We start from the raw sequence: 20,629 nt of genomic DNA on the forward strand, positions 1-20,629 counted from the left end.
TACTTACTGGTGGCCATAAACTTTCCAATAGCGCGAAAATTTCAAATTTTGACAAATGCTCATATTTTTGTATCGTGATCGAAATTTTTTGTTTCCTATGAAATTTCCGAGTGCATTTTCATTGTTTTTGAAACTTTTACCTAAGCCTAAACTATTTTTTGTATCTATATGATATGCTTGTTTGTTTACATAATTATTTTTTCTTTTATATGTACCTAATTACAAATTTATTTTAGTATATAATTTTTTTTATAGTTTAGACCAGACCAAATATTAGTAAAGTATTTTTAAACCTAACTTAGGTACATATCACAGATAAAGTATTATATCTATAAACTACAAAATAAATAAATATTTATATTGTTTTATTAATTAACCAAGCAACTTCACTAACAGGAATGTTATAATTCTTAAGAAATTTGTTTAAACAGACAAATCAAAATACGGCCGTTTTGGAGACGCTGGAAATTGTCAACTCATGCTGTATAAGGACGATGCTGATAACTATAGAAATATGGTCGTAAGACCGGACGATGTGTGGGTGGCCACGTTTCCACGCTCTGGTAAGGGTCTATGACAATTTTTTTTAAATATATGGCTTTTTTTAAATATTTTTTTTAAATAAAAAGAAAATTTTTTTAAAATAAAAAGTACTGAAGTTGAGTCGTAGTAGCATGACAAATACGAACGTTTCCGAGAAAATACGATGGAAAAGGATAATGCACTAAATCTGTAATGTACCTAATATAACTCCACAGTTGTAACATCCGCTTTTCAAACTGTGTATTGTAGGTATAAATATTTAAGTACTTATTTAAGTAAATATTTAAGTTGCGTTCGTATATTATTAATAGTTTGATTAGGTTATTGTTTATGTACCGACCCACCGTCAAACTGAAGGAAATGTATTAAAACAAATGTATTATATTAGGGACAACTTGGACGCAAGAAATAGTCTGGCTGCTCATGAATGACTTTGACATCGACAAGGCTGTGAAGATACCTTTGCAAGACAGATATATGTTCCTGGAGTAAGTCGATCTATGAATCTTCTTAATAAAATACTTTGTAGGTCATTGAAAAATAAAATAACTAAATCATAATAAAGGCCATATTTTCTGCGTTTCAGCTTGTTATTACTGAATTGTGATATACCAACAAACATGTACCACCTGATTTCGCCCTTCCGAGTACTAAAGTATGGAAGCTAAGCGCAAAGACTTTCGTTACATTAACTCGCCTGTTACTATTTTTATCGCATGCGCATAATTATATTACTGTCCCGCTCATCATTTACATATATATCTTCTTGCAGAGTGAAAAATGCACTGTATATGGAACCGCAAAAAATACAAAGCATGGATCCAGAGGTACTCAAAGAAGCCATGTCGTATGTGCTTTCTTATGATCAAGTGGTCGCCGCACCTTCTCCGCGGTTCATCAAGACACATTTGCCATTCTCACTTTTACCTACTAACCTACTGGATACTGCCAAAGTGGTATATGTAGCCCGAGACCCCAGGGACGTTGTTGTGTCCTATTACCATCATAACAAACTCTTGTTGAATTATACAGAAGATTTTAAAAGTTATTGGAACCTTTTTATAAATGATTTATGTGAGAAACATTTTTTTTATCTATTGATATGACAGGTCATGAAGTTGCGCAATGGTTTTTACTAGAAGGTACCTAGTCGATATTGGTAATGAAGTATACAAATCAGCTTTAGACAGTAGAATTTATCAGTCACACAGTGTTATAGGTACCCGGATTTGAAGAGTCAGTGTATGTAATGTCAATAATAAATAATATTCTCAGTAATTTAGAATAGGTACCTACTTCATAAGAAAAGCCAGAAACTTATGTTTTCAGAAACTAAAGAAGTTTCCAGAAACTAAAGAAGTTTTCAGAAACTAAAGCAGAAACAAATTTTGTTATTTGAAACGACGAATTTGATATCTCCATAAAAACTACTGAAAAATAAGGGATAATATTATGTATTTGATATTTTTCAGTTCTCTGGTGTCCATTTTTCCCGCATATAAAAGAGGCATGGGCACTCCGCCATCATCCGAACTTAATGTTCATATTTTACGAAGACATGATAAAGGTAAGTTTTATCAATAGGTATTTGCAATCCTACTTATCTATGAGTAGTTACTATGGAACAGTAAGTAACATAACGTAAAGTCCCACCTTAATAAATAAGTGCCATCTTATATCTTGGACTGCCTGATTCCATTAGCCTGGCATCACGTTCGTGACTTTATTTTTCTTTTACTTAATGACTTGGTGCAATGGGAGATAAAATATTAAATTATACAATTGTGTATGGAATTCTTGCATGTTAGTTTTTAGTTTTTGACGATTGTGATGTAAATTCTTATAATTTTGGCTTAGGCAAAGTTGTACTGTAATTTATTTCATGAAATAAATAATCTAATCTAATCTAATGGGTTCTGGTATCAGTTAAAGAAAATCGTAGAGCTTTTGACGTGATAACGTCTTATAAATCGATGAACACCGGTAGCATGCACGAAAAAGTGTCACGTCGTGGACGGATCTCCTTGGTAACGTTGTGGACAAATCTCCATGGTAACGTTACGTAATGTAATGGTAATGTTTTCTTATGACGTCATCACGCAAAATTATCGTCCGTAAACCGACTTTACAGATAACCATATATTTTTTTAAATCATAATACGGTTGCCAAAAAATATATAAAGAGCAATTCATGAAGCATTTCTTCATCGATGTGAAACCTGCACAAACAACTTTTGTCCGATTAAAAAAAATCAAAGCTGTCGAAAATCAGTTCTAAATTGAATTCATTGATTTGCGTAATGAACTCTGATGAAAATAACAATGATATCCTTGATCCCGGGATCATGCGTACACGGGTACGCATGGCCGTCCGCGCAATGCTCAGCCTAAACTCACTGCACCTTACTCACTAGATCTTAATAGGTAACTATAATTTATTTCAGGATTTGCCAGCAACTGTTAAGCGGATGGCAGATTTCCTTGGCAAAGAAACTACGGACGAGAAAATTATGAAGCTTTGCGAACACGTGGACATAAAGAACTTCAGAAAGAATAAGTCAGTGAACCCACCATGGATGGCCAAGATTGGCAACCCTAACAACGAGGGCTTTATAAGAAACGGTAAGACCTCTTACCTTAGGTACTACAACTTACCTAACCTAAATGTTACCATGTTACCAAGCGTTGTCATTGTCTCTAACTTTAAGTATGACATTATGAGAATCGATTTGCGAGTTTTATCTTTCTAAACAGCCGGCCTAGCCAAGATTGTTGTCGAAGCGATAGCGATTGTAACCTTGGCTTGGCCGGCTGGATTACTAAAAACGAACAAATATTGCAAATGGCTCAGAATAATTCGGTAAATTAGTGTACCCTTCTTTAGAATACTGTTGTTTACTGTTTTATGAATCTGGTGGATCCTGAAGGATCCTATATTGCCCAACACCGGTTAAAACGTAGATTGTATCAAAATCATGGGCATTTGGATTTTTTACCAAGGAACTTAAGGGCTAGTATTAATATTTTTTAACCGACTTCCAAATCTCAAAAGGAGGTCATCAATTCGGTTGTATTTTTTTATTTTTGTTACCGACTCCATATCTCCGTCATTTCTGGGCCGATTATGAAAATTCTTTTTTTGATTGTAAGTAGGTATATTTTTAATGATGTTTTTATAGATACGACTGTAAAAATAATAAGGCACTGGTTTCGATGGTAAAACAAAATGTAATGTCAGTAATAAACAGACAAAAATAGTATCAAAAAAACATAGACAATAAAACGTATATTTATATAAAAAGGTTGTGTGTTGCACATTCTCCCCTTTTTTAGAGAGAGACGAGGACCTTCGCTAGTTTTCTCAGGGGTCTGCGCAACACGCCAACGGCGGTAACAACATCCGCCACTCTTGTTATCCCGTCTCTACCAGGGTAAAGGGCGGTAACGCGACCCTTGGGCCACGAGCCTCTTGGTAGGTTAGGATCGCAAACTATCACAATATCGCCTACTGCGACATTAGGCGGCGACCCTCCCCCCGTACGTGGCGCCAAGTAGGGCAGGTATTCCTTTACCCAGCGCACATAAGTCGGAAATCACGATTTAGGCCGCCAAAAATATTTTATTGCATATTTGCGCTTTATATACGATTTCTAACTAAGAAAACATATTTTTAGATAATTACAATTATTATTTTTAAATTTTGGCCCTTTTTTCCATAAAATGTTGATTTTGATCCTCCTCGCTTTATTATTTTATATAGGTACGAGTATTAATGATAGATAATATCGTAAATAAATATGTATTTTCTTCAATTGAACATACAAATAATAAAATACACATATATTTATACATACATATTATATTTAGGTATAAGAGTAACATATGTATTACAGAAACTAATAGAAATATACAAAGGTTGTTATCTAATATTATTACGATTGATACATTTACCCAAAAAGATTAATATAAATAAATAAAACCCTCGCCACATTTAATCATCATCATATCTTAAAGAAAAATTCAGCATCGCTTGGATAGCATTGATCATTCTCCGCTCTCGCCTTATGTGGCTCAGCAGAAATCAATAGCTGCATAGTTTCTGACAGAAATAATTTAACTCGAGGTTTCGTTATCTTTCTCGTACTGCTGATAAGCGGATCGGAGGTCAGAAGCAACCTATGGTAAATTTCCAGGCAAAACTTTCGGGCATCGTTTAAACGATATGGCCGAAAGTGTTTGTTTCGGGCTTCTGCAGCTTCCTCCGAAATATGTCCTAAGGGAACTATTAAGTTTTCAATAATATGTAATTCTGCCATGGATCAGTATTTTGTGCATTGTCGGTGTCGTCGGATGCCACTCATACAAATTTATATAAAGCTTTGCCGTAACCAGAGCGTATGAGCGGAGCGGCGGAGTTTCCTTTCAACCAAGATTCATTAGATATCAGAAAATGTTCCACAATGCGACGTGATCTAATCCATCTCTTTTTAAATTCTGATTAAAAATGTGAAAATTTACGCTTCATGTTCTTTTTTTCTTCATCTCCGTCACCTGAGCGCATAAGGAGATAATTTTCCAAAAAGTCCAATTTTTCAGTTATTGATTGAAAATTCTGTTCATTTAACTTATCAGACAGGTATTTTCAAGTCACAACTATTAACCCAGAGGCATTTGATGAACCTAGAATAACAGAAAAGACATTTTAACGCTAATGAAAACAAAACGTAATAATTTGCTATTTCCGAAATTCTTTTTTGAAACTCGATATTTCACAAAGTGCCCAAAAGTGCCCTCCAATTTTTTCATAAAATGTAAAGATATAGTTGATTTATAGAATGACATAAAAAATATAACTGGGACGTGCCCGGAAGTATAGTATTTTCACAATTGAATATGAAAAAATAACAAAATTTTCATCACGAAAAGGGTCATGTTTAGTGGGTTATATATATATCATAAAATAAATATTTCTAATTCAAAATAATTTAAAATAATAGAAATTTACCTGAATTTTTGATATCCATCACTTTCACTGACAAACAAACTCCACAAAAATAAATATTGGCTTAGAAATGTTTGCTTGGGATAACAGTGCTAAGAACCGCGCGTGCAACGTATGTGATGACTGAGGTTTGAGAACCTGGTAGATTACCTACGTAACTGATAAGGGTGGTGGTGGGGTGGGATTAATTCCGTGATAGTGTGGTGTTTTTCGAGAACTAATTAGTTTTGCGATAAGCCGACTTTTAGAAAGTTGACTTTTGGCGGCCTAAATCGCGATTTCCAACCTATGTGCAGCGCTGCCAGAAATGGTCAGCCAGTCTCACCGCCTTGCGCCACTTGCTTGGACTAAGGAGATCCGCCTCGGTCACGGTAGCGGGTATGGGGCGGCCAGGTGGAGATGTGAGTATGAAGTGGGCCGGTGTTAGAGCCTCTTCAGCTTCGGGATCAAGCGACACATGCGTAAGCGGACGCGTATTTACTAGGGCTTCAGCCTCCGCCAATAGTGTGCTTAAAACTTCGTCTGAGGGAGCCTGTTCTCTGAGGGTCACTTTTAAAGCTTCTTTAACACTGCGAACTAACCGCTCCCACGCCCCACCCATAAAAGGTGCTGCGGGAGGAATGAACCGCCAATTGATTGATTCGTTGGCGGCAAAATCTTCAACAGAGTCACCGTAAAGAGCTCGTAACTCCCTGTTTGCCCCAACAAAGGCTGTTCCGTTGTCTGACCAGATCTCATGTGGTGTTCCTCGACGAGAAATAAAACGGCGTAGACACATTATGGCTGCGTCCGTCGATAAACTGTGTACCACTTCAAGATGTACGGCGCGGATGACGAGGCACGTAAATAGGGCAACGTAGCGCTTCTCCCTTCTTCGACCAACCGAAACAAGTATGGGTCCAAAGTAGTCCAGGCCGACGAAAGAGAACGGTCTTTGATGATGAGCCAAACGAGCCTCCGGTAGATCTCCCATCGGTGGTTGGAAAGTTCTGGCACGGTGAAGTTTGCAAAACTGGCAGTCATGGGCCACTACACGGACAGCATTTCTAAGGCCTAAAATCCAAAATCTTTGGTGGAGGTCGTTCAAGACTTTTTCTTTGTTCGCATGACCAGCTTTTTGATGATATCTGGCTATTAGTAGGCGTACTGCTGGATGTTTCCCGTCTAAAATCAGCGGTCGTTTAACTTCATCGGTGACGCCTGGTGCTGCGACTATACGACTGGACATTCGAAGTTGTTCGTTGTCATCTATGAAGGGGGACAGTGTGAAAAGGCGGCTGCTTCGTGGCAACGGGTCTCGATTTTTTATCCGCAAAATATCCTCTTTGAAGGAATCCAGTTGGCTTTGCCGCAAAATATGGCGCTCGGCAAGGCGTAAATCGGTCGCGGTTATTCTTGGTAGGATGTTAGGGGGATTAGAGGTACCAGGAGAGGATGTGCAACTTGGATGGAAGGAACATAAGAGTCCTTCAAGACGAGGAAGATTGAAGTTAACGTCTCGTCTTCTTATACTACGCATTCGCAATTAGTGATATGAATTGATGCGCTTTTGCCGTTGCTCGCACCATTCTCAGCCATGAGCTGAATCGACTTGGATCCGCAGAGACTGGTGCGGGCAGATCAGTCTCGGTGATAAGATGAATGATATTTTTATACTCTTCGCGGCCTAGTCCGCTGACATCAATTTGAGGTTCAGCGGGCCAGTCCGAGGAAAAGAGAAAGGTAGGCCCTGAGATCCAGCGAGATTCTGGAGAGAGCACAAAACGTTTGACACGTGTGGCATCATCGGCTACGTTTAGGTCGCTCGGCACCCAATGCCACTCGCTGATGTTAGTAAGCTCCAGTATCTCGCCAACTCTATGAGATACAAAGGGTTTAAGGGTGCGCGCATCACTGCGAAGCCAACCCAGCGCAGTCATTGAGTCGCACCAGAAAACACGTCTCATTGGCTTCAGTCGATGGGATTCGCATATCGACGTGGCAAGACGCGCGGCCATTAGAGCACCTTGAAGTTCTAAACGAGGAATGGAGACAGGCCTAATTGGGGACACGCGGACTTTACTGCAGATGAGGGAGAGCCCTACATCGCCATTTACATAAAGAAAGCGCCAATAGGCCACAGCGGCGAATGCGGACTCACTTGCATCCGAAAACACGTGCAATTGGCACTCTACTACCTCGAGATCGCTCAAGTTATAGCGGCGTGGTATCCGTAAACTGGAAGTGGAGATCAGGTCTTGAAACCATAACTTCCACGCGGCGCTGTCACATTGAGAAAGCTCTTGGTCCCAGTTCAAACCCTTGCGCCAAGCGTCTTGAAACATAATACGACCACGAACGACGATTGGTGCAAGGATTCCTAGCGGGTCATAAATTCTCATTACGTGCACTAGAACCTCTCGCTTTGTTAGCTTCTCTGGCAACGCGGTATCTTTCCTAATACCAGTATTAAAACCAATCAGGTCGTTTCCGGGTTGCCAGGTAAGACCTAGCGTGCGAACCGGCGTAGCCAGACGACCTAATTCAACGTCAACATTATTAGAGTGAGGGACCTCAAGCAATGATTCTTTAGGTAACAACGAAAGCGCACTAGGGTTATTCGACGTCCAGCCGCGCATTTCAAAACCGGCGTGAGTGTGTACGGTGTAAATATCGGCTGCCAGCTTGGCAGCCTTGCCGACGTCGTCTAAGCTAGTAATGCAATCGTCCATGTAATGGTCGTCGATGATTACTCGAGCCGCGTCAGGGTAAGTTTCCTGCCATTCTAAAGCATTTTTATTTTTTATGTGTATGGCAGTAAATGGGCTCGACGCGGCGCCAAAAATCATGGATGACATGCGGTACGTTCTAATCGGTTCACCCGGGGTATCTCGCCACAAAAACCTTTGCGCGTCTCTGTCTTTTTCAATAATTTTGATCTGCGGAAACATTTCACGAATGTCAGCATTTAAAGCGACGGCACCCTCGCGAAAACGCATCAAAACACCCAGCAAAGGTTGCAAAAGATCAGGGCCAGTCAATAACAAAGAGTTTAATGACACGCCGTGAGATTTTGCAGCCGCGTCGTGTACCGTTCGCAACTTATTGGGTTTATTTGGATTAATCACGCCAAAGTGCGGTAGATACCAAACGGGACGTCCAGAAGCAGGGCGAGAAGAACATTGTTCAGCGTATTCTTTGGATAGCATGTCATGAATATTGCGACGATAACGTTCAGCATAGCAAGGATCTTTAATCATTTTCTTTTCTAAGCTGAGGAATCTGGACAGTGCTAACTTGTAACTGTCAGGAATGTCCAGATTATCAGCCTTCCATAGCAATCCTACCTCAAAACGACCACCCGGCAGACGGTGAGCTGTGCTCTCTAGTACTTGTATGGCACGCTCATCATCAGCGTTGCGGGCCTCTTTTTTCGATATACCAATTGAATCGATCTTAAATTGCTCCCTAATAAGTCGCTCTACAGTAAAATAATCACTATCGGAGTCAAGTTCGCTTACTGCGATATGATTGACAACGTCAACCCGTTTAGTCTTGCTGCAACCGAAACCAAACAAAACCCAGCCAAGAGCTGTTAAAATAGCTGCAGGTTGTGTCCTGGTTCCTTTGCGCACGTCTTTAGCGAATGACAAATGCCAATTGTCAAGTCCTATGATCAGCATGGGCTTTATGTCCCCGTAGCAAAATTCACCGGCTATATCAGCTAAATAAGAGTATTTGCGCACACTATCTTGATGCGCACACTGCCGCGCAGCACCTAAACTATTAGTCGATCTAGCCTTTTTAATAGAGTGAACTTCGGTTGAATGACGACCCTGTATATTAAAATTGACATACTGCACTTTAACGTCCTTGCTTAAACCAAGTACGCAATCTACGTGAATTACCCTATCGGAGGTTTTCGCTCCAATTCGTGAAGTAATTTCAGAGTCAATATACGTGCCTGAGGACCCATCGTCCAATAACGCGAATGTGTCAACGCTACCAGAGGGTCCAGACACAGTGACGGCAACTATTTTTAACAACGGCCGTTCAGAAGGCACTTTGGGTAATGAAGAGGTCGCATGCGTCAGAATATCGTGTTCCGAGTCGTCAGGTAGTGGAGCTGCAGCGGGCGCGTCGGGCAGGCTGCCGGCCGCGGGCGCAGTCACGCCAGACGTCGATGGCACTTGCTCGTCGTCGTCGTCGTCGGAGTCGCCGTCGGCGGTGCCGTCGTTGTCCTCCACGTCGATGTGCGCAGTAACGACGCGTTCAAATTTAGACCCGTGTAACAAATTATGATGACGCATTTCGCAACCTTCTACACTACATACTTTTTTCATACATGAAGTTTTGTTCTTATGGAAACCTTTTTTCAAACACCTATGACATATTTTATTCTTTTTGATAAATTGCCACCTATCATTTATTGACAGTTTGACAAACTTGTCACAATCAGATAAGTCATGGTTTTGTTTGCATAATGAACAATTATTACCAGAATCATTAGTATTTACTGATGTTGGAATGCTACCGGACGAATGATTATTTTCAGCAATAACGTTTACTCTGTCCCTACTACCGATCGGCCGGGAATTTAGGGCCGGCGCATAGTCAACTGCGCCTCCAAATCGGCATTGCAGGTCGACTTCGCGCGAGAGGAAATCGGCAAACATTTCAATTTTTGAAGCGTTACCATTGCACGAATGAGCATAATCTAACCACCGTGGACGCAGCAGCGCAGGCAGCTTGCTCCATAGTGCTTGAAACAGCTCAGGCGAGCGTAAATGGTCGGGCTTATTTAACATGCGGATAACCTCTACGCAGTTACGAATACGACTTGCGAAAATCACTAGATCCTTACCGTCGTAGCTTACCTTAGGTAGGGCACGCACCGCTGTCACCTCATGCATGACGACGAGCTCGGGACGGCCGAAACGCGCGTCCAGCGCGGCCACTACCGCGCCGGGGTCGCGGGCCGCTGCCAGCAGGCCCGCCACGGCCTCGCGCGCCGCCCCTCGTAGGGCGCGTGATAACCTAGCTAAATTTTCAGTAGGCGAGAAACTATCTGCTTTATTTTCGTACACTCTTTTTAAAGCTAACCAATCTAAATATGACTTGCCGTCAAAGGTCGGCAGTTCCGTCTTCGTTTGGTTCACTTTATTTATTAACTTATCGAGCGAATTTACTAAGCGAGTCACTCCTCCGTCTTCAGGGCGATTTTGCTCAGGAGAGTTTTCGTATGCCACGGCACTCGTGCCGTGCGGCACTCTCGGTCCCAGTGGCTCGCGCTGGGCCGCAATATCGTCGGACCTGAAAGGTGGGTTGGCACTTAATAAAGGTTGCTCAGTAGTGTTAGGAATCGTATTATTCAACCATTCCTGTACACTTGCACGACTGCGCGTGCCATGGCTTCCATGTCGGCTCGGGCCCGCCGCCTCTATGGCGGCGAGATTGGCTTCCAGTTCGAGATCAGCAACTTTACGCTCGCGCTCAGCTCGCTCATTGTCTATCTCAGCCAGACGGCGCGCATGTTGCGCTCTCGCCTGCAGCTGGCGCGCCACAATGGTGGCGGATGAGCGCGACGAGGCGCCGCTTGCCACGCGGGAAGGTGTCGGCCTTGGTTCGTGAGGGGCAGGGCCCGCGCCTTGCTGCGCGAGCGGAGCAGAGTCCCTCCCGACGGCTTCACCGTCTCCCTTATGAGCCGTCTCACTCATTGCACTTTTTGAGCGAGTTATCATTGAGGTTTACGGTAGAAGAACCAATTTTATAGATACGACTGTAAAAATAATAAGGCACTGGTTTCGATGGTAAAACAAAATGTAATGTCAGTAATAAACAGACAAAAATAGTATCAAAAAAACATAGACAATAAAACGTATATTTATATAAAAAGGTTGTGTGTTGCACACAACCTAAATATCAGGTAAAACTGGCACAAGGCGCGAGCAGTTCGACGAGGAGATGGTGGCGCAGGCGCAGCGCTGGATGCGCGAGAATCTCGGCGGCTCCGACCTGCGTTTCCCTGACGTTTAAAGAATGGATTAAGCTAATATACAGACAATTTATAACAAAGTCCCGACAAATATAAGTATAAACAAGTGAAATATCGCTAATGATTGTAACATCTGACATACATAAATTATAGTTTAATAATCATCGGTATTTGTAAATTTAACACAGTTTTATTTTACAGGTGTTCCGGTAAGTCTTGAGTTTTAACGTACCTTTTTTGTTTAGTCATGATGAATATGTTCAGGACAATTATCTTCTCCTGTTACTCGTACAAACTCACTAATAAAAAAATATATGTACGTATAATACCATATAAAATTGCTTACTATGTTATTGTTCTTGAACAAAATATTATATAAATTAGGCACCTTATCTTGATAAGTTTTTTTATGTAATTTAGTTTGTTTGTTAAGATAAGATATTTCCTAACTGCATTGATTGCAAAAGAAGATATCGTAAATTTTTGTATTTTACTATACCTATAGGAAGTTGCTGATGTAGGTAAAAACGAAAAAGATTAACTAAACTATTTTACTTTAGATTAATTTTGTGCTGAGTATATTTTTAAGATACTTAAGTTTTTAAGCTGTGTATAATTTTAAAACATTGTAAGTACCTTCAATAAATTAATAATGAGCTAAAGTAACATATTTTTATAGTACCTACAAATGAAGTCATAAGTTGACTGAAGAATCGAAATTAGCCATTAGGCCTTGAAAGTGATTTACTAAAAATGGATCCGACTACGAACCAGACTTTTAATTATAGTAAATCAAAAAAACCGGGCAAGTGCGAGTCGGACTCGCGCACGAAGGGTTCCGTACCATAATGCAAAAAAAAACGGTCATCCATCCAAGTGCTGACCCCGCCCGACGTTGCTTAACTTCGGTCAAAAATCACGTTTGTTGTATGGGAGCCCCACTTAAATCTTTATTTTATTCTGTTTTTAGTATTGTTATAGCGGCAACAGAAATACATCATCTGTGAAAATTTCAACTGTCTAGCTATCACGGTTCGTGAGATACAGCCTGGTGACAGACGGACGGACGGACGGACGGACAGCAGAGTCTTAGTAATAGGGTCCCGTTTTACCCTTTGGGTACGGAACCCTAAAAAATAAGCGATTTAAGGGCCTATTTTAGATTTAAGCTAGTTATTATTTTCTTTTAGTAATACCACTGTATATATCTTATTAGTAAATAAGTGAATTCGAAATTGACAGCGATTATAAATGATTTATTAAGAAGTCAATTCCATCGTCTGTGTATCGTTGTAATTTTCCGAAGTGTTGACTCCAATATTTTCCAATCGTCATGCGCTCATTTCTGTGTCCTTTTCGTCAACTGAAAACATATATGTAATATTATTATTAATTAGCACATTATTCTTTATTCAGGCAAACACTAAGTATCATTGAATAACTTGAAACCATATCTAATAGAATCTAACTAGACTATATCTAATAAGGTATTATGAAATAAAACTGGACTTAACATAATGACTCAAATCATCTCAAATTACTGAATGCAATTGCTTTCATTAATTGTTGCGAGCACGCAGTTTTGCGACATTTCGCAAAACCGCGGATATTATGGTTTTGAATTTTAATTTCAAATGTAAGTATGTTAAATCAGGATTCGAAATAATTGCAAATTAAATTTTTGCCAACCGTATAAGTAGTGATTTAAACTCCGCTCTTTGAACCACCTTAAGTTTCTATTGGCCTTTCTATCAACGATTGTCATCTTGACTAATCCCCAAGGAAAGTTAAGTTCTAAATGCACATAATCAATTGTTCGTGTTCTACTTACAACCATCAACTACGAAGATCTGAGGTGCAGGAAGTGCGTTGACCATCTGAAATAGACATAAATTGCATTAAAAATATAGGTACCTACTTTTGATGCATTGTGCTGTAAAAAATATTCAACTTTGCCAGCGTCAAAGTTGTATGGCAGTATTTTTATACCTCTATTACTACCTCATTTCTGAAATTGCACTTAATCTGATTTTGGTCGTACTTTTGATATTTGACTTTGTATATCTGTGGGAATTTTACACCTTACTGAGACATAACAACTAGTACCTACTTACTGAAGTGTAGATTATAATATTAGAATACTTCTACATTACTTGCCTACTGTTGAATATGCATCCTACTCGTAGAGTAAGACCAAGAAAAGTTAGCAACGATTTTGATAACACACGCAGTGTAAGTGTTATCTTAGGTGTCAAACTTCTTTGAAATTATGACGTATATATAACACTTCAATGCGTATGCTATCAAAATCGGTGCAGTTCTTACTCTATCATTTGTTGGCTCAAAGATACGAATTAGAAACATTTTGGCTGCGGCATAATTGTTGATAGTTAAATTGATAATATTAACAAACGTTTACTAAACGACAATATTTGAAGATTAACACTTTTTTAGGTAAAATGTAGTTTTAATTTATAATGATTTTTTGTAAATGGCGTGTAAGTAAGTAAGAAAAATATAACAAACTTTTCTTACTTTTTCTTTGGATTTTTGCGCGCCTGGTTATATGCTGAATGTTATATCCAATTTTTTCCTTAATGCACCTACATCTTATATTTACTTAGGACTTGTTAAATATTACAAGACAGAGATGATACAATTTCAGAAAACAGACGTATCAATATAAATATTTACACTAACCGATAAAACGATTACCATCACCAATAAGACAGAAAACAGAAATTTACGAAACATTTCTTTGCAACACTTGATATTGGGTGCTGTAGAAGTGTAGACGTAATATCGAAGTTTACTTAAGTAGTACCTTGATAGACTTATATGTCTCATGTGTATTTTGTAGTGTAATGAGCGTAGGTACACACGGTTGTAAAATTAAATATGTATAAGGTACCGTAAAATGGGGTGAGTTGACTGAAATTTGACTTTCAAACCTCGATAAAATTTTATTTTTACATGTGAAAACTGAATGGTGTATATAATAAGTGGTTCGGACGTTTGTATTTTAGTTTGTATTTTATTTTGGGTAGTTCTATTTCATAACTTTGACGATAAAGAGGAAAACCCACCTCACCCCGTAGTGCCTCGTATTTGGGGTGAGAGGGTTTTTCATACAAAGGTGATTTTGGAAGATTGTTGGATCGATTTTTTTTATTATGCGTATTACTATAGCCCCATTTTAAATTGCAATACATTATTTTTGTAGCAGTAGCCTTAAAAACCCTTCTCACCCCCCTCTCAAACCTTCTCTCCCCATTAATAACCCACCTCTCCCCGCGAAACCTACTCACCCCGTTTTACGGTAATAATTTTTTGTTGGTCTGTTTATTATTATGTGACCCTAGAATTCATCTATCGTATCTAGTTAGAACTAGAAAAGTAAAAGACTCATAAAATAACCACGTTATGGCATAAATCTTATATATTTTACGGATTAAACAGCGGTTTAAAAATGAAACGTATTCATATTCTTATAGTTGAAAATCACGTTTGAAAAATAAGTCACAGAAAATAGGTAATAAAAGTTATATGATCATTCTGTTAGCGTCATGATTCAAATATGGTGTTATTATAGGTATCAGTTTACCAATGTCGCCATAGAATGATGTCGAATGTGTTCATATCATACCTAATCGTTTGGTAAGGTGTTCTATGTGTGTACAATTCCTTAGTATCTTCCGTTCGTACCTAATTTCGATTCTATTGGGTAATTTACATACATTTCACACCTCAATACCTTTTACGATTAAGATACCGTTGAAGCATGTATTACCTATGTTTACTCTGTATTTTTAATAAAGTCTTAGTTAAAAAAATAATGAACAAGCCGATCAATAAAATTACACTAATAACCGAACAATTGGACGGACGGACAACATAGAGATCCTATATGGGTTCCGTTTTTACCTTTTGAGGTACGGACCCTAGAAAAAAAGAAAACCCGGACTGAAAAAAGAAACACTAAAACATTACACCATTTATACAGCTACCAATTGATACCTATGTTTCAAACGAAGAGATCAAATCGCCAAACGTTAAAATAAATACCTACATAGGTACATAGTTTCATTTTGCTCATTTTTCGCTTTATAAATTAACGGCAAATGGTGGTCACATTTTTCGTTTAGGTTATTATACGAGTATTAACGTTATGAACAAAGCAGTTTGATTTTAGTTTTAGCAGTCAAAAGCAGATGGTGTTTATTTCCTGTGGTTAAAAAAAAGAAAGATACACTCGTGTACGGAATTTTCTGCAGAATTGGCCGCATTACGCTTAAACTAAAACAAATGACTAATTGTTAAAGCTAAAATACCCCCGGATGAGACCATTCAACATTACGCACGGGCTAGAGTAGCAGATAAACTGCCCCTCGCGGTCACTTTATACATCGCCTACTATCTCACATGAGAAATGACCACAGTTACGTCACAAAAGGGCGCGATATAATTTCATGCCAAGCTCTCGGATGCCACTTTAAGCCTCCTAGTAGCACACCAGCGTTGTGAGACCTCCCGTGTCCTCTATTTAAAATTGTGGGATTTAAACCGCATAGATTCCTCAATAAACTTTACTATTGAATTTGTCACATGGGATCCCAAAAATGTTATTAACTTTTTTATTTTTTCTAACTTCCTTATTACTAGAGGAGTTGTATGAAAACTTGTAGGTGAGGGTCAAAATAATTCCCACAAAGACGGGGTTTGATTTTTTTAGTTCTTTGTGTGTATCTTTATGACATACTAAAAATATATCAAAATATATGCATGCAAAACGCATTTATTGACATTTGAAATTTGAAAAATCAAAAAAAATATTAAAAATCGTGTGTGGTATCAAATGACAGGAAATTACACGCTAAAAAGACTGTGAGGTTGATTTTACAAAATAAAATTAAAAAACAAAGTGGTGGCTTAAAAACTGATTTTATTTTTCAATGTTGAAAATTATTTTCTACACTGAAAACTAAACTAAACTATTATAGTTTTACACATAAAAATACATTGTGTAAAAGAAAAGAATATTTAATTCATGAATACTTATTTTAAATTATATTAATATAATATGAAAAATATAGGCTCTATATTAATTTTAAAAGTTTTATCAATAAACTGAACGCACTTCAAAGGAGGTGCTTGGCAGAATATAAAAAACAAAAAACGTTTGTAGACTGGTCATATTTTTGTAAAAATCGATTTCGACTTGCAAATCATATTACTTTTTGGAAACCGGGTTTTTTTACCCTAATTAGACCCCGCTGAATCCGAATTTGCTCGATCGAATTCTTGGCCGGAAGTGAGATATTTGATATTAAAGGTCCCTTTTTTCTACTATGTCGTAAATAACTATTAAACGGTGGCGCATAGCAAAAATGTTCTTATACATGAGTAATCTGCATAAAATTGCCCACAAGAAAGATTCAGTACAATTTTTCGCTAGGATCAATATTCAAAGAGATATTAACGCGGGAAAGTTAATTATAATCACTTCTAAGGTCCCTTTTTTTAGTTTTTCGTGAATAACTCGTGAACGGTGGCGAACATAAAAAAATGTTGTTAAATGTTAATAATCTACACAAAATCCTCTATAAAAAAGATTCAGTACTCTTTTCGCAGGGATAATTACTTAAAAAGAGAATAAAGAGGGAAAAATTAATTATAATAAATTCTAAGGTTCCTTGTTTTTATTTTTTCGTTAATAATGTGAAAACTATGACTCATACCAAAAAAAAACTTATACATAAATAATAAACATAAAATTTCCTACAAGAAACATGTAGAACACTTTTCGCTAGGAACAATATTTGAAACGATATTAAAGGAAGAAAGTTCATAACAATCAATTCACAGGTCACTTTATTTTAGTTTTTCGTAAATAATTTGTAAAGTATGACCTATTTTGCTATGGGCCACAGTTTACAAGTTATTTACGAAAAACTAAAATGGACTTTAAAATTTATTATAATTAACTTACCCGCTGCTTTATTTTTTTAAATATTGATCCTAGCGAAGTGTTCTAAATGTTTCTTGTAGGAAATTTTATGTTTAATACTCATGTATAAGTTTTTTTTTCTTATGAGTCATACTTTTCGAATTATTGACGAAAAAGTATAAATAAGGAACCTTTGATTTTATTATAATTAACTTTCCCTCTTTATATCTTTTTAAGTAATTATCCCTGCAAAAAGTGTACTGAATCTTTTTTATAGAAGATTTTGTGTAGATTATTAACATTTACCAACATTTTTTTATATCCGCCACCGTTTACGAGTTATTTACGTAAAACTAAAAAAAGGGACCTTAGAAGTGATTATAATTAACTTTCCCGCGTTAATATCTCTTTGAATATTGATCCTAGCGAAAAATTGTACTGAATCTTTCTTGTGGGCAATTTTATGCAGATTACTCATGTATAACAACATTTTTGCTATGCGCCACCGTTTAAGAGTTATTTACGACATACTAAAAAAAGGGACCTTAAATATCAAATATCTCACTTCCGGCCAAGAATTCGATCGAGCAAATTCGGATTCAGCGGGGTCTAATTAGGGTAAAAAACCCGGTTTCCAAAAAGTAATATAATTTGCAAGTCGAAATCGATTTTTACAAAAATATGACCAGTCTACAAACGTTTTTTGTTTTTTATATTCTGCCAAGCACCTCCTTTGAAGTGCGTTCAGTTTATTGATAAAACTTTTAAAATTAATATAGAGCCTATATTTTTCATATTATATTAATATAATTTAAAATAAGTATTCATGAATTAAATATTCTTTTCTTTTACACAATGAAACCTTTATTCTAAAATGAATGGACAAAATATTAAATTACATAAATTACTAAAAGACATAAATAGGGATATAAAACTAAAACTAACTACAATTAAATTAATTAAAACTAAAAATTAAAAATACCTATCAAAACTTGGTGCCCTCGGGAGGGTGCCCAACACGCAGGCAGCGTTCCCGCGCTGGATTGCGATGGCAATTCGCTGCGCGAGAAAGCTGCCCGCGCGGGGGTCACCCGTTGCCTCCCTCAACCTTTTCCCAAGCGCCTTAAGGAGCATATGTGCGCCTCTGCCCCACGAACCAAGTGTCTCGACACCAAATGCAACGAATTCGTATTGGGCGCCGAGACAGCTGTACTTGGCTACCTTTAGACGCTCCCGGGTGTCCGCCGCCGCGCCAGCACGCCTGCTGGTCGATGGAACGTATGACGCCGCTAGCGTGTCAGCGCAAGTGGCGTCCCATACCAACGCACGACCCATCTTCCAGGGAATCAGTGACAAAATGTATTTTGATGTGTAAAACTATAATAGTTTAGTTTAGTTTTCAGTGTAGAAAATAATTTTCAACATTGAAAAAAAATCAGTTTTTAAGCCACCACTTTGTTTTTTATTTTTATTTTGTAAAATCAATCTCACAATCTTTTTTAGCGTGTAATTTCCAGTCATTTGATACCACACACGATTTTTAATATTTTTTTTGGTTTTTCAAATTTCAAATGTCAATAAATGCGTTTTGCATGCATATATTTTGATATATTTTTAGTATGTCATAAAGATACACACAAAGTACTAAAAACATCAAACCCCGTCTTTGTGGGAATTATTTTGACCCCAAAGGCTATATCCTCTCTACTATATCAACGAGAAATTTACTCTAAAATATTTGTAGACATTTTCCACACGAAGCGAAAAGTCATTTCTCGTTGTTAAAAGGTTAGGGATTGTGCGTTAAAAACTGTTTCATCTCGTAATTTTTTACACACCAAATATATAATATAATATTCAATATGTTCATAGCAGTTCAAAAACGGTCTACAAAAGTGCAAAATAACATTATTTTTTATGCCGAAATCGAAACTTCCTAACTTTATAAATTCTTTTACTCGACATCAAAACCGTCACCCCCAGCTTCTTAATCAGATCGACTAAGGCTATGGAGATCGTATAATAAAAAGAGGAAACCTATTTTTATTTATATCTAATAAGACATTTTTATTAAATTTATAAAAAGAGTCTATTTCATTTGCCAGTTGCAAATCGTATAAGTCCGGAGTTCAAGTATGAGTGGCCAGTTAGAGCGCGATAAATCGCCCAGCGCTGGACAAATGCCCGTCAATAAATGAAATGGTGATGAAGTATAAAAGGTAGTCATTTCATGTTACCGCCAGATGGAGCGCAAGTGTGGAATGGGATGTATTGTGTTTCATTGAAAATTGATGAAGATTTTGATATAATAATATGGCAAGTCGCTTGTTGGTGGAGCATAGGCGAAAGTTTTTATTAGGAGAGGAATGTTTATTTTAGGTGAACTTTGCTATCTCCATTATTTTAAATACTTTCCCTCCTGGTGGTACCTAATATTAGAAAATTAAAAAAGAATACATATATATTATATATTTTATTTATTTTTATATTTTTAACAGTGAAGTCAAATGAAGATGTGAAATGGATATATGGAGTGTATATTATGTGGATATTAGATATTATAATATAAAAAGAAACCACATATGTCTAAATCATATGACAATATTAGTCGGAACATACATATTGAACTGTAAACAAACATTAAGCAATTTCAACATTTAACCAAATTTAGTTAAAAGCAAAACGATTTATTCTTATCGATATGCAAATTTACGGGACGCCTGAAATGAATAATGTCACGATTATCCGGCTCTGATAACTCTGCCCCGGGCCATGTTTTGCACATGCCCTAATTACTAATGTATTTTAAATTGATCTTATATAAGGTAAACGTACTAGTGCTCGACATGCTAATGCCCAATAGATGACACCTTGCTGTCACCTCTATTGACAATGCCTTAAGTTTCAAGATGACACGTACTGGGATCGCGTCGAGCACCAGTACGTTTACCTTACTAGCGTCTCTGTGAGCTCTAGAATTCGCGACAGGCTTAGAAGTTAACAATATAACGAAGAGATGTTAACTGTTAACCATGCTAGTCTATAATGAGTAATGAGAAACATTTATCAGTCTGCAACAATTTTATTATTACTATGTTTTATTGCAATATTTTAATAAGTTAGGTACTCGCCTGAAACTTTTTGCATTGCAATGTTCTTCATT

At 37.6% G+C, this 20,629-nt stretch overlaps 2 protein-coding genes and 1 long non-coding RNA gene across 3 annotated transcripts in view; 1 reads left to right on the forward strand and 2 right to left on the reverse strand.

The window, feature by feature from the left end:
• LOC134665446 (thioredoxin domain-containing protein 17-like) overlaps nucleotides 1–20,629 on the reverse strand; it is a 325,334-nt gene that overhangs the window by 142,101 nt on the left and 162,604 nt on the right. The gene's annotated exons all lie outside the window — the stretch shown is intronic.
• LOC134665482 (luciferin sulfotransferase-like) lies at nucleotides 515–11,560 on the forward strand. The gene is made up of 6 exons (XM_063522456.1): nucleotides 515–563; nucleotides 932–1,031; nucleotides 1,316–1,617; nucleotides 2,016–2,110; nucleotides 2,988–3,165; nucleotides 11,451–11,560. Exons 1-6 carry the CDS (start codon nucleotides 515–517, stop codon nucleotides 11,558–11,560), a joined length of 834 nt encoding a protein of 277 aa, XP_063378526.1.
• On the reverse strand, nucleotides 12,842–14,313 carry LOC134665614 (uncharacterized). The gene is made up of 3 exons (XR_010098399.1): nucleotides 14,220–14,313; nucleotides 13,351–13,396; nucleotides 12,842–12,882 (listed from the first exon to the last, which is right to left on the reverse strand). It is a non-coding gene; the product is annotated as an uncharacterized LOC134665614 (long non-coding RNA).

This window comes from Cydia fagiglandana, chromosome 6 (genome assembly GCF_963556715.1).
Source record: "Cydia fagiglandana chromosome 6, ilCydFagi1.1, whole genome shotgun sequence".
Taxonomy (NCBI): domain Eukaryota; kingdom Metazoa; phylum Arthropoda; class Insecta; order Lepidoptera; family Tortricidae; genus Cydia; species Cydia fagiglandana.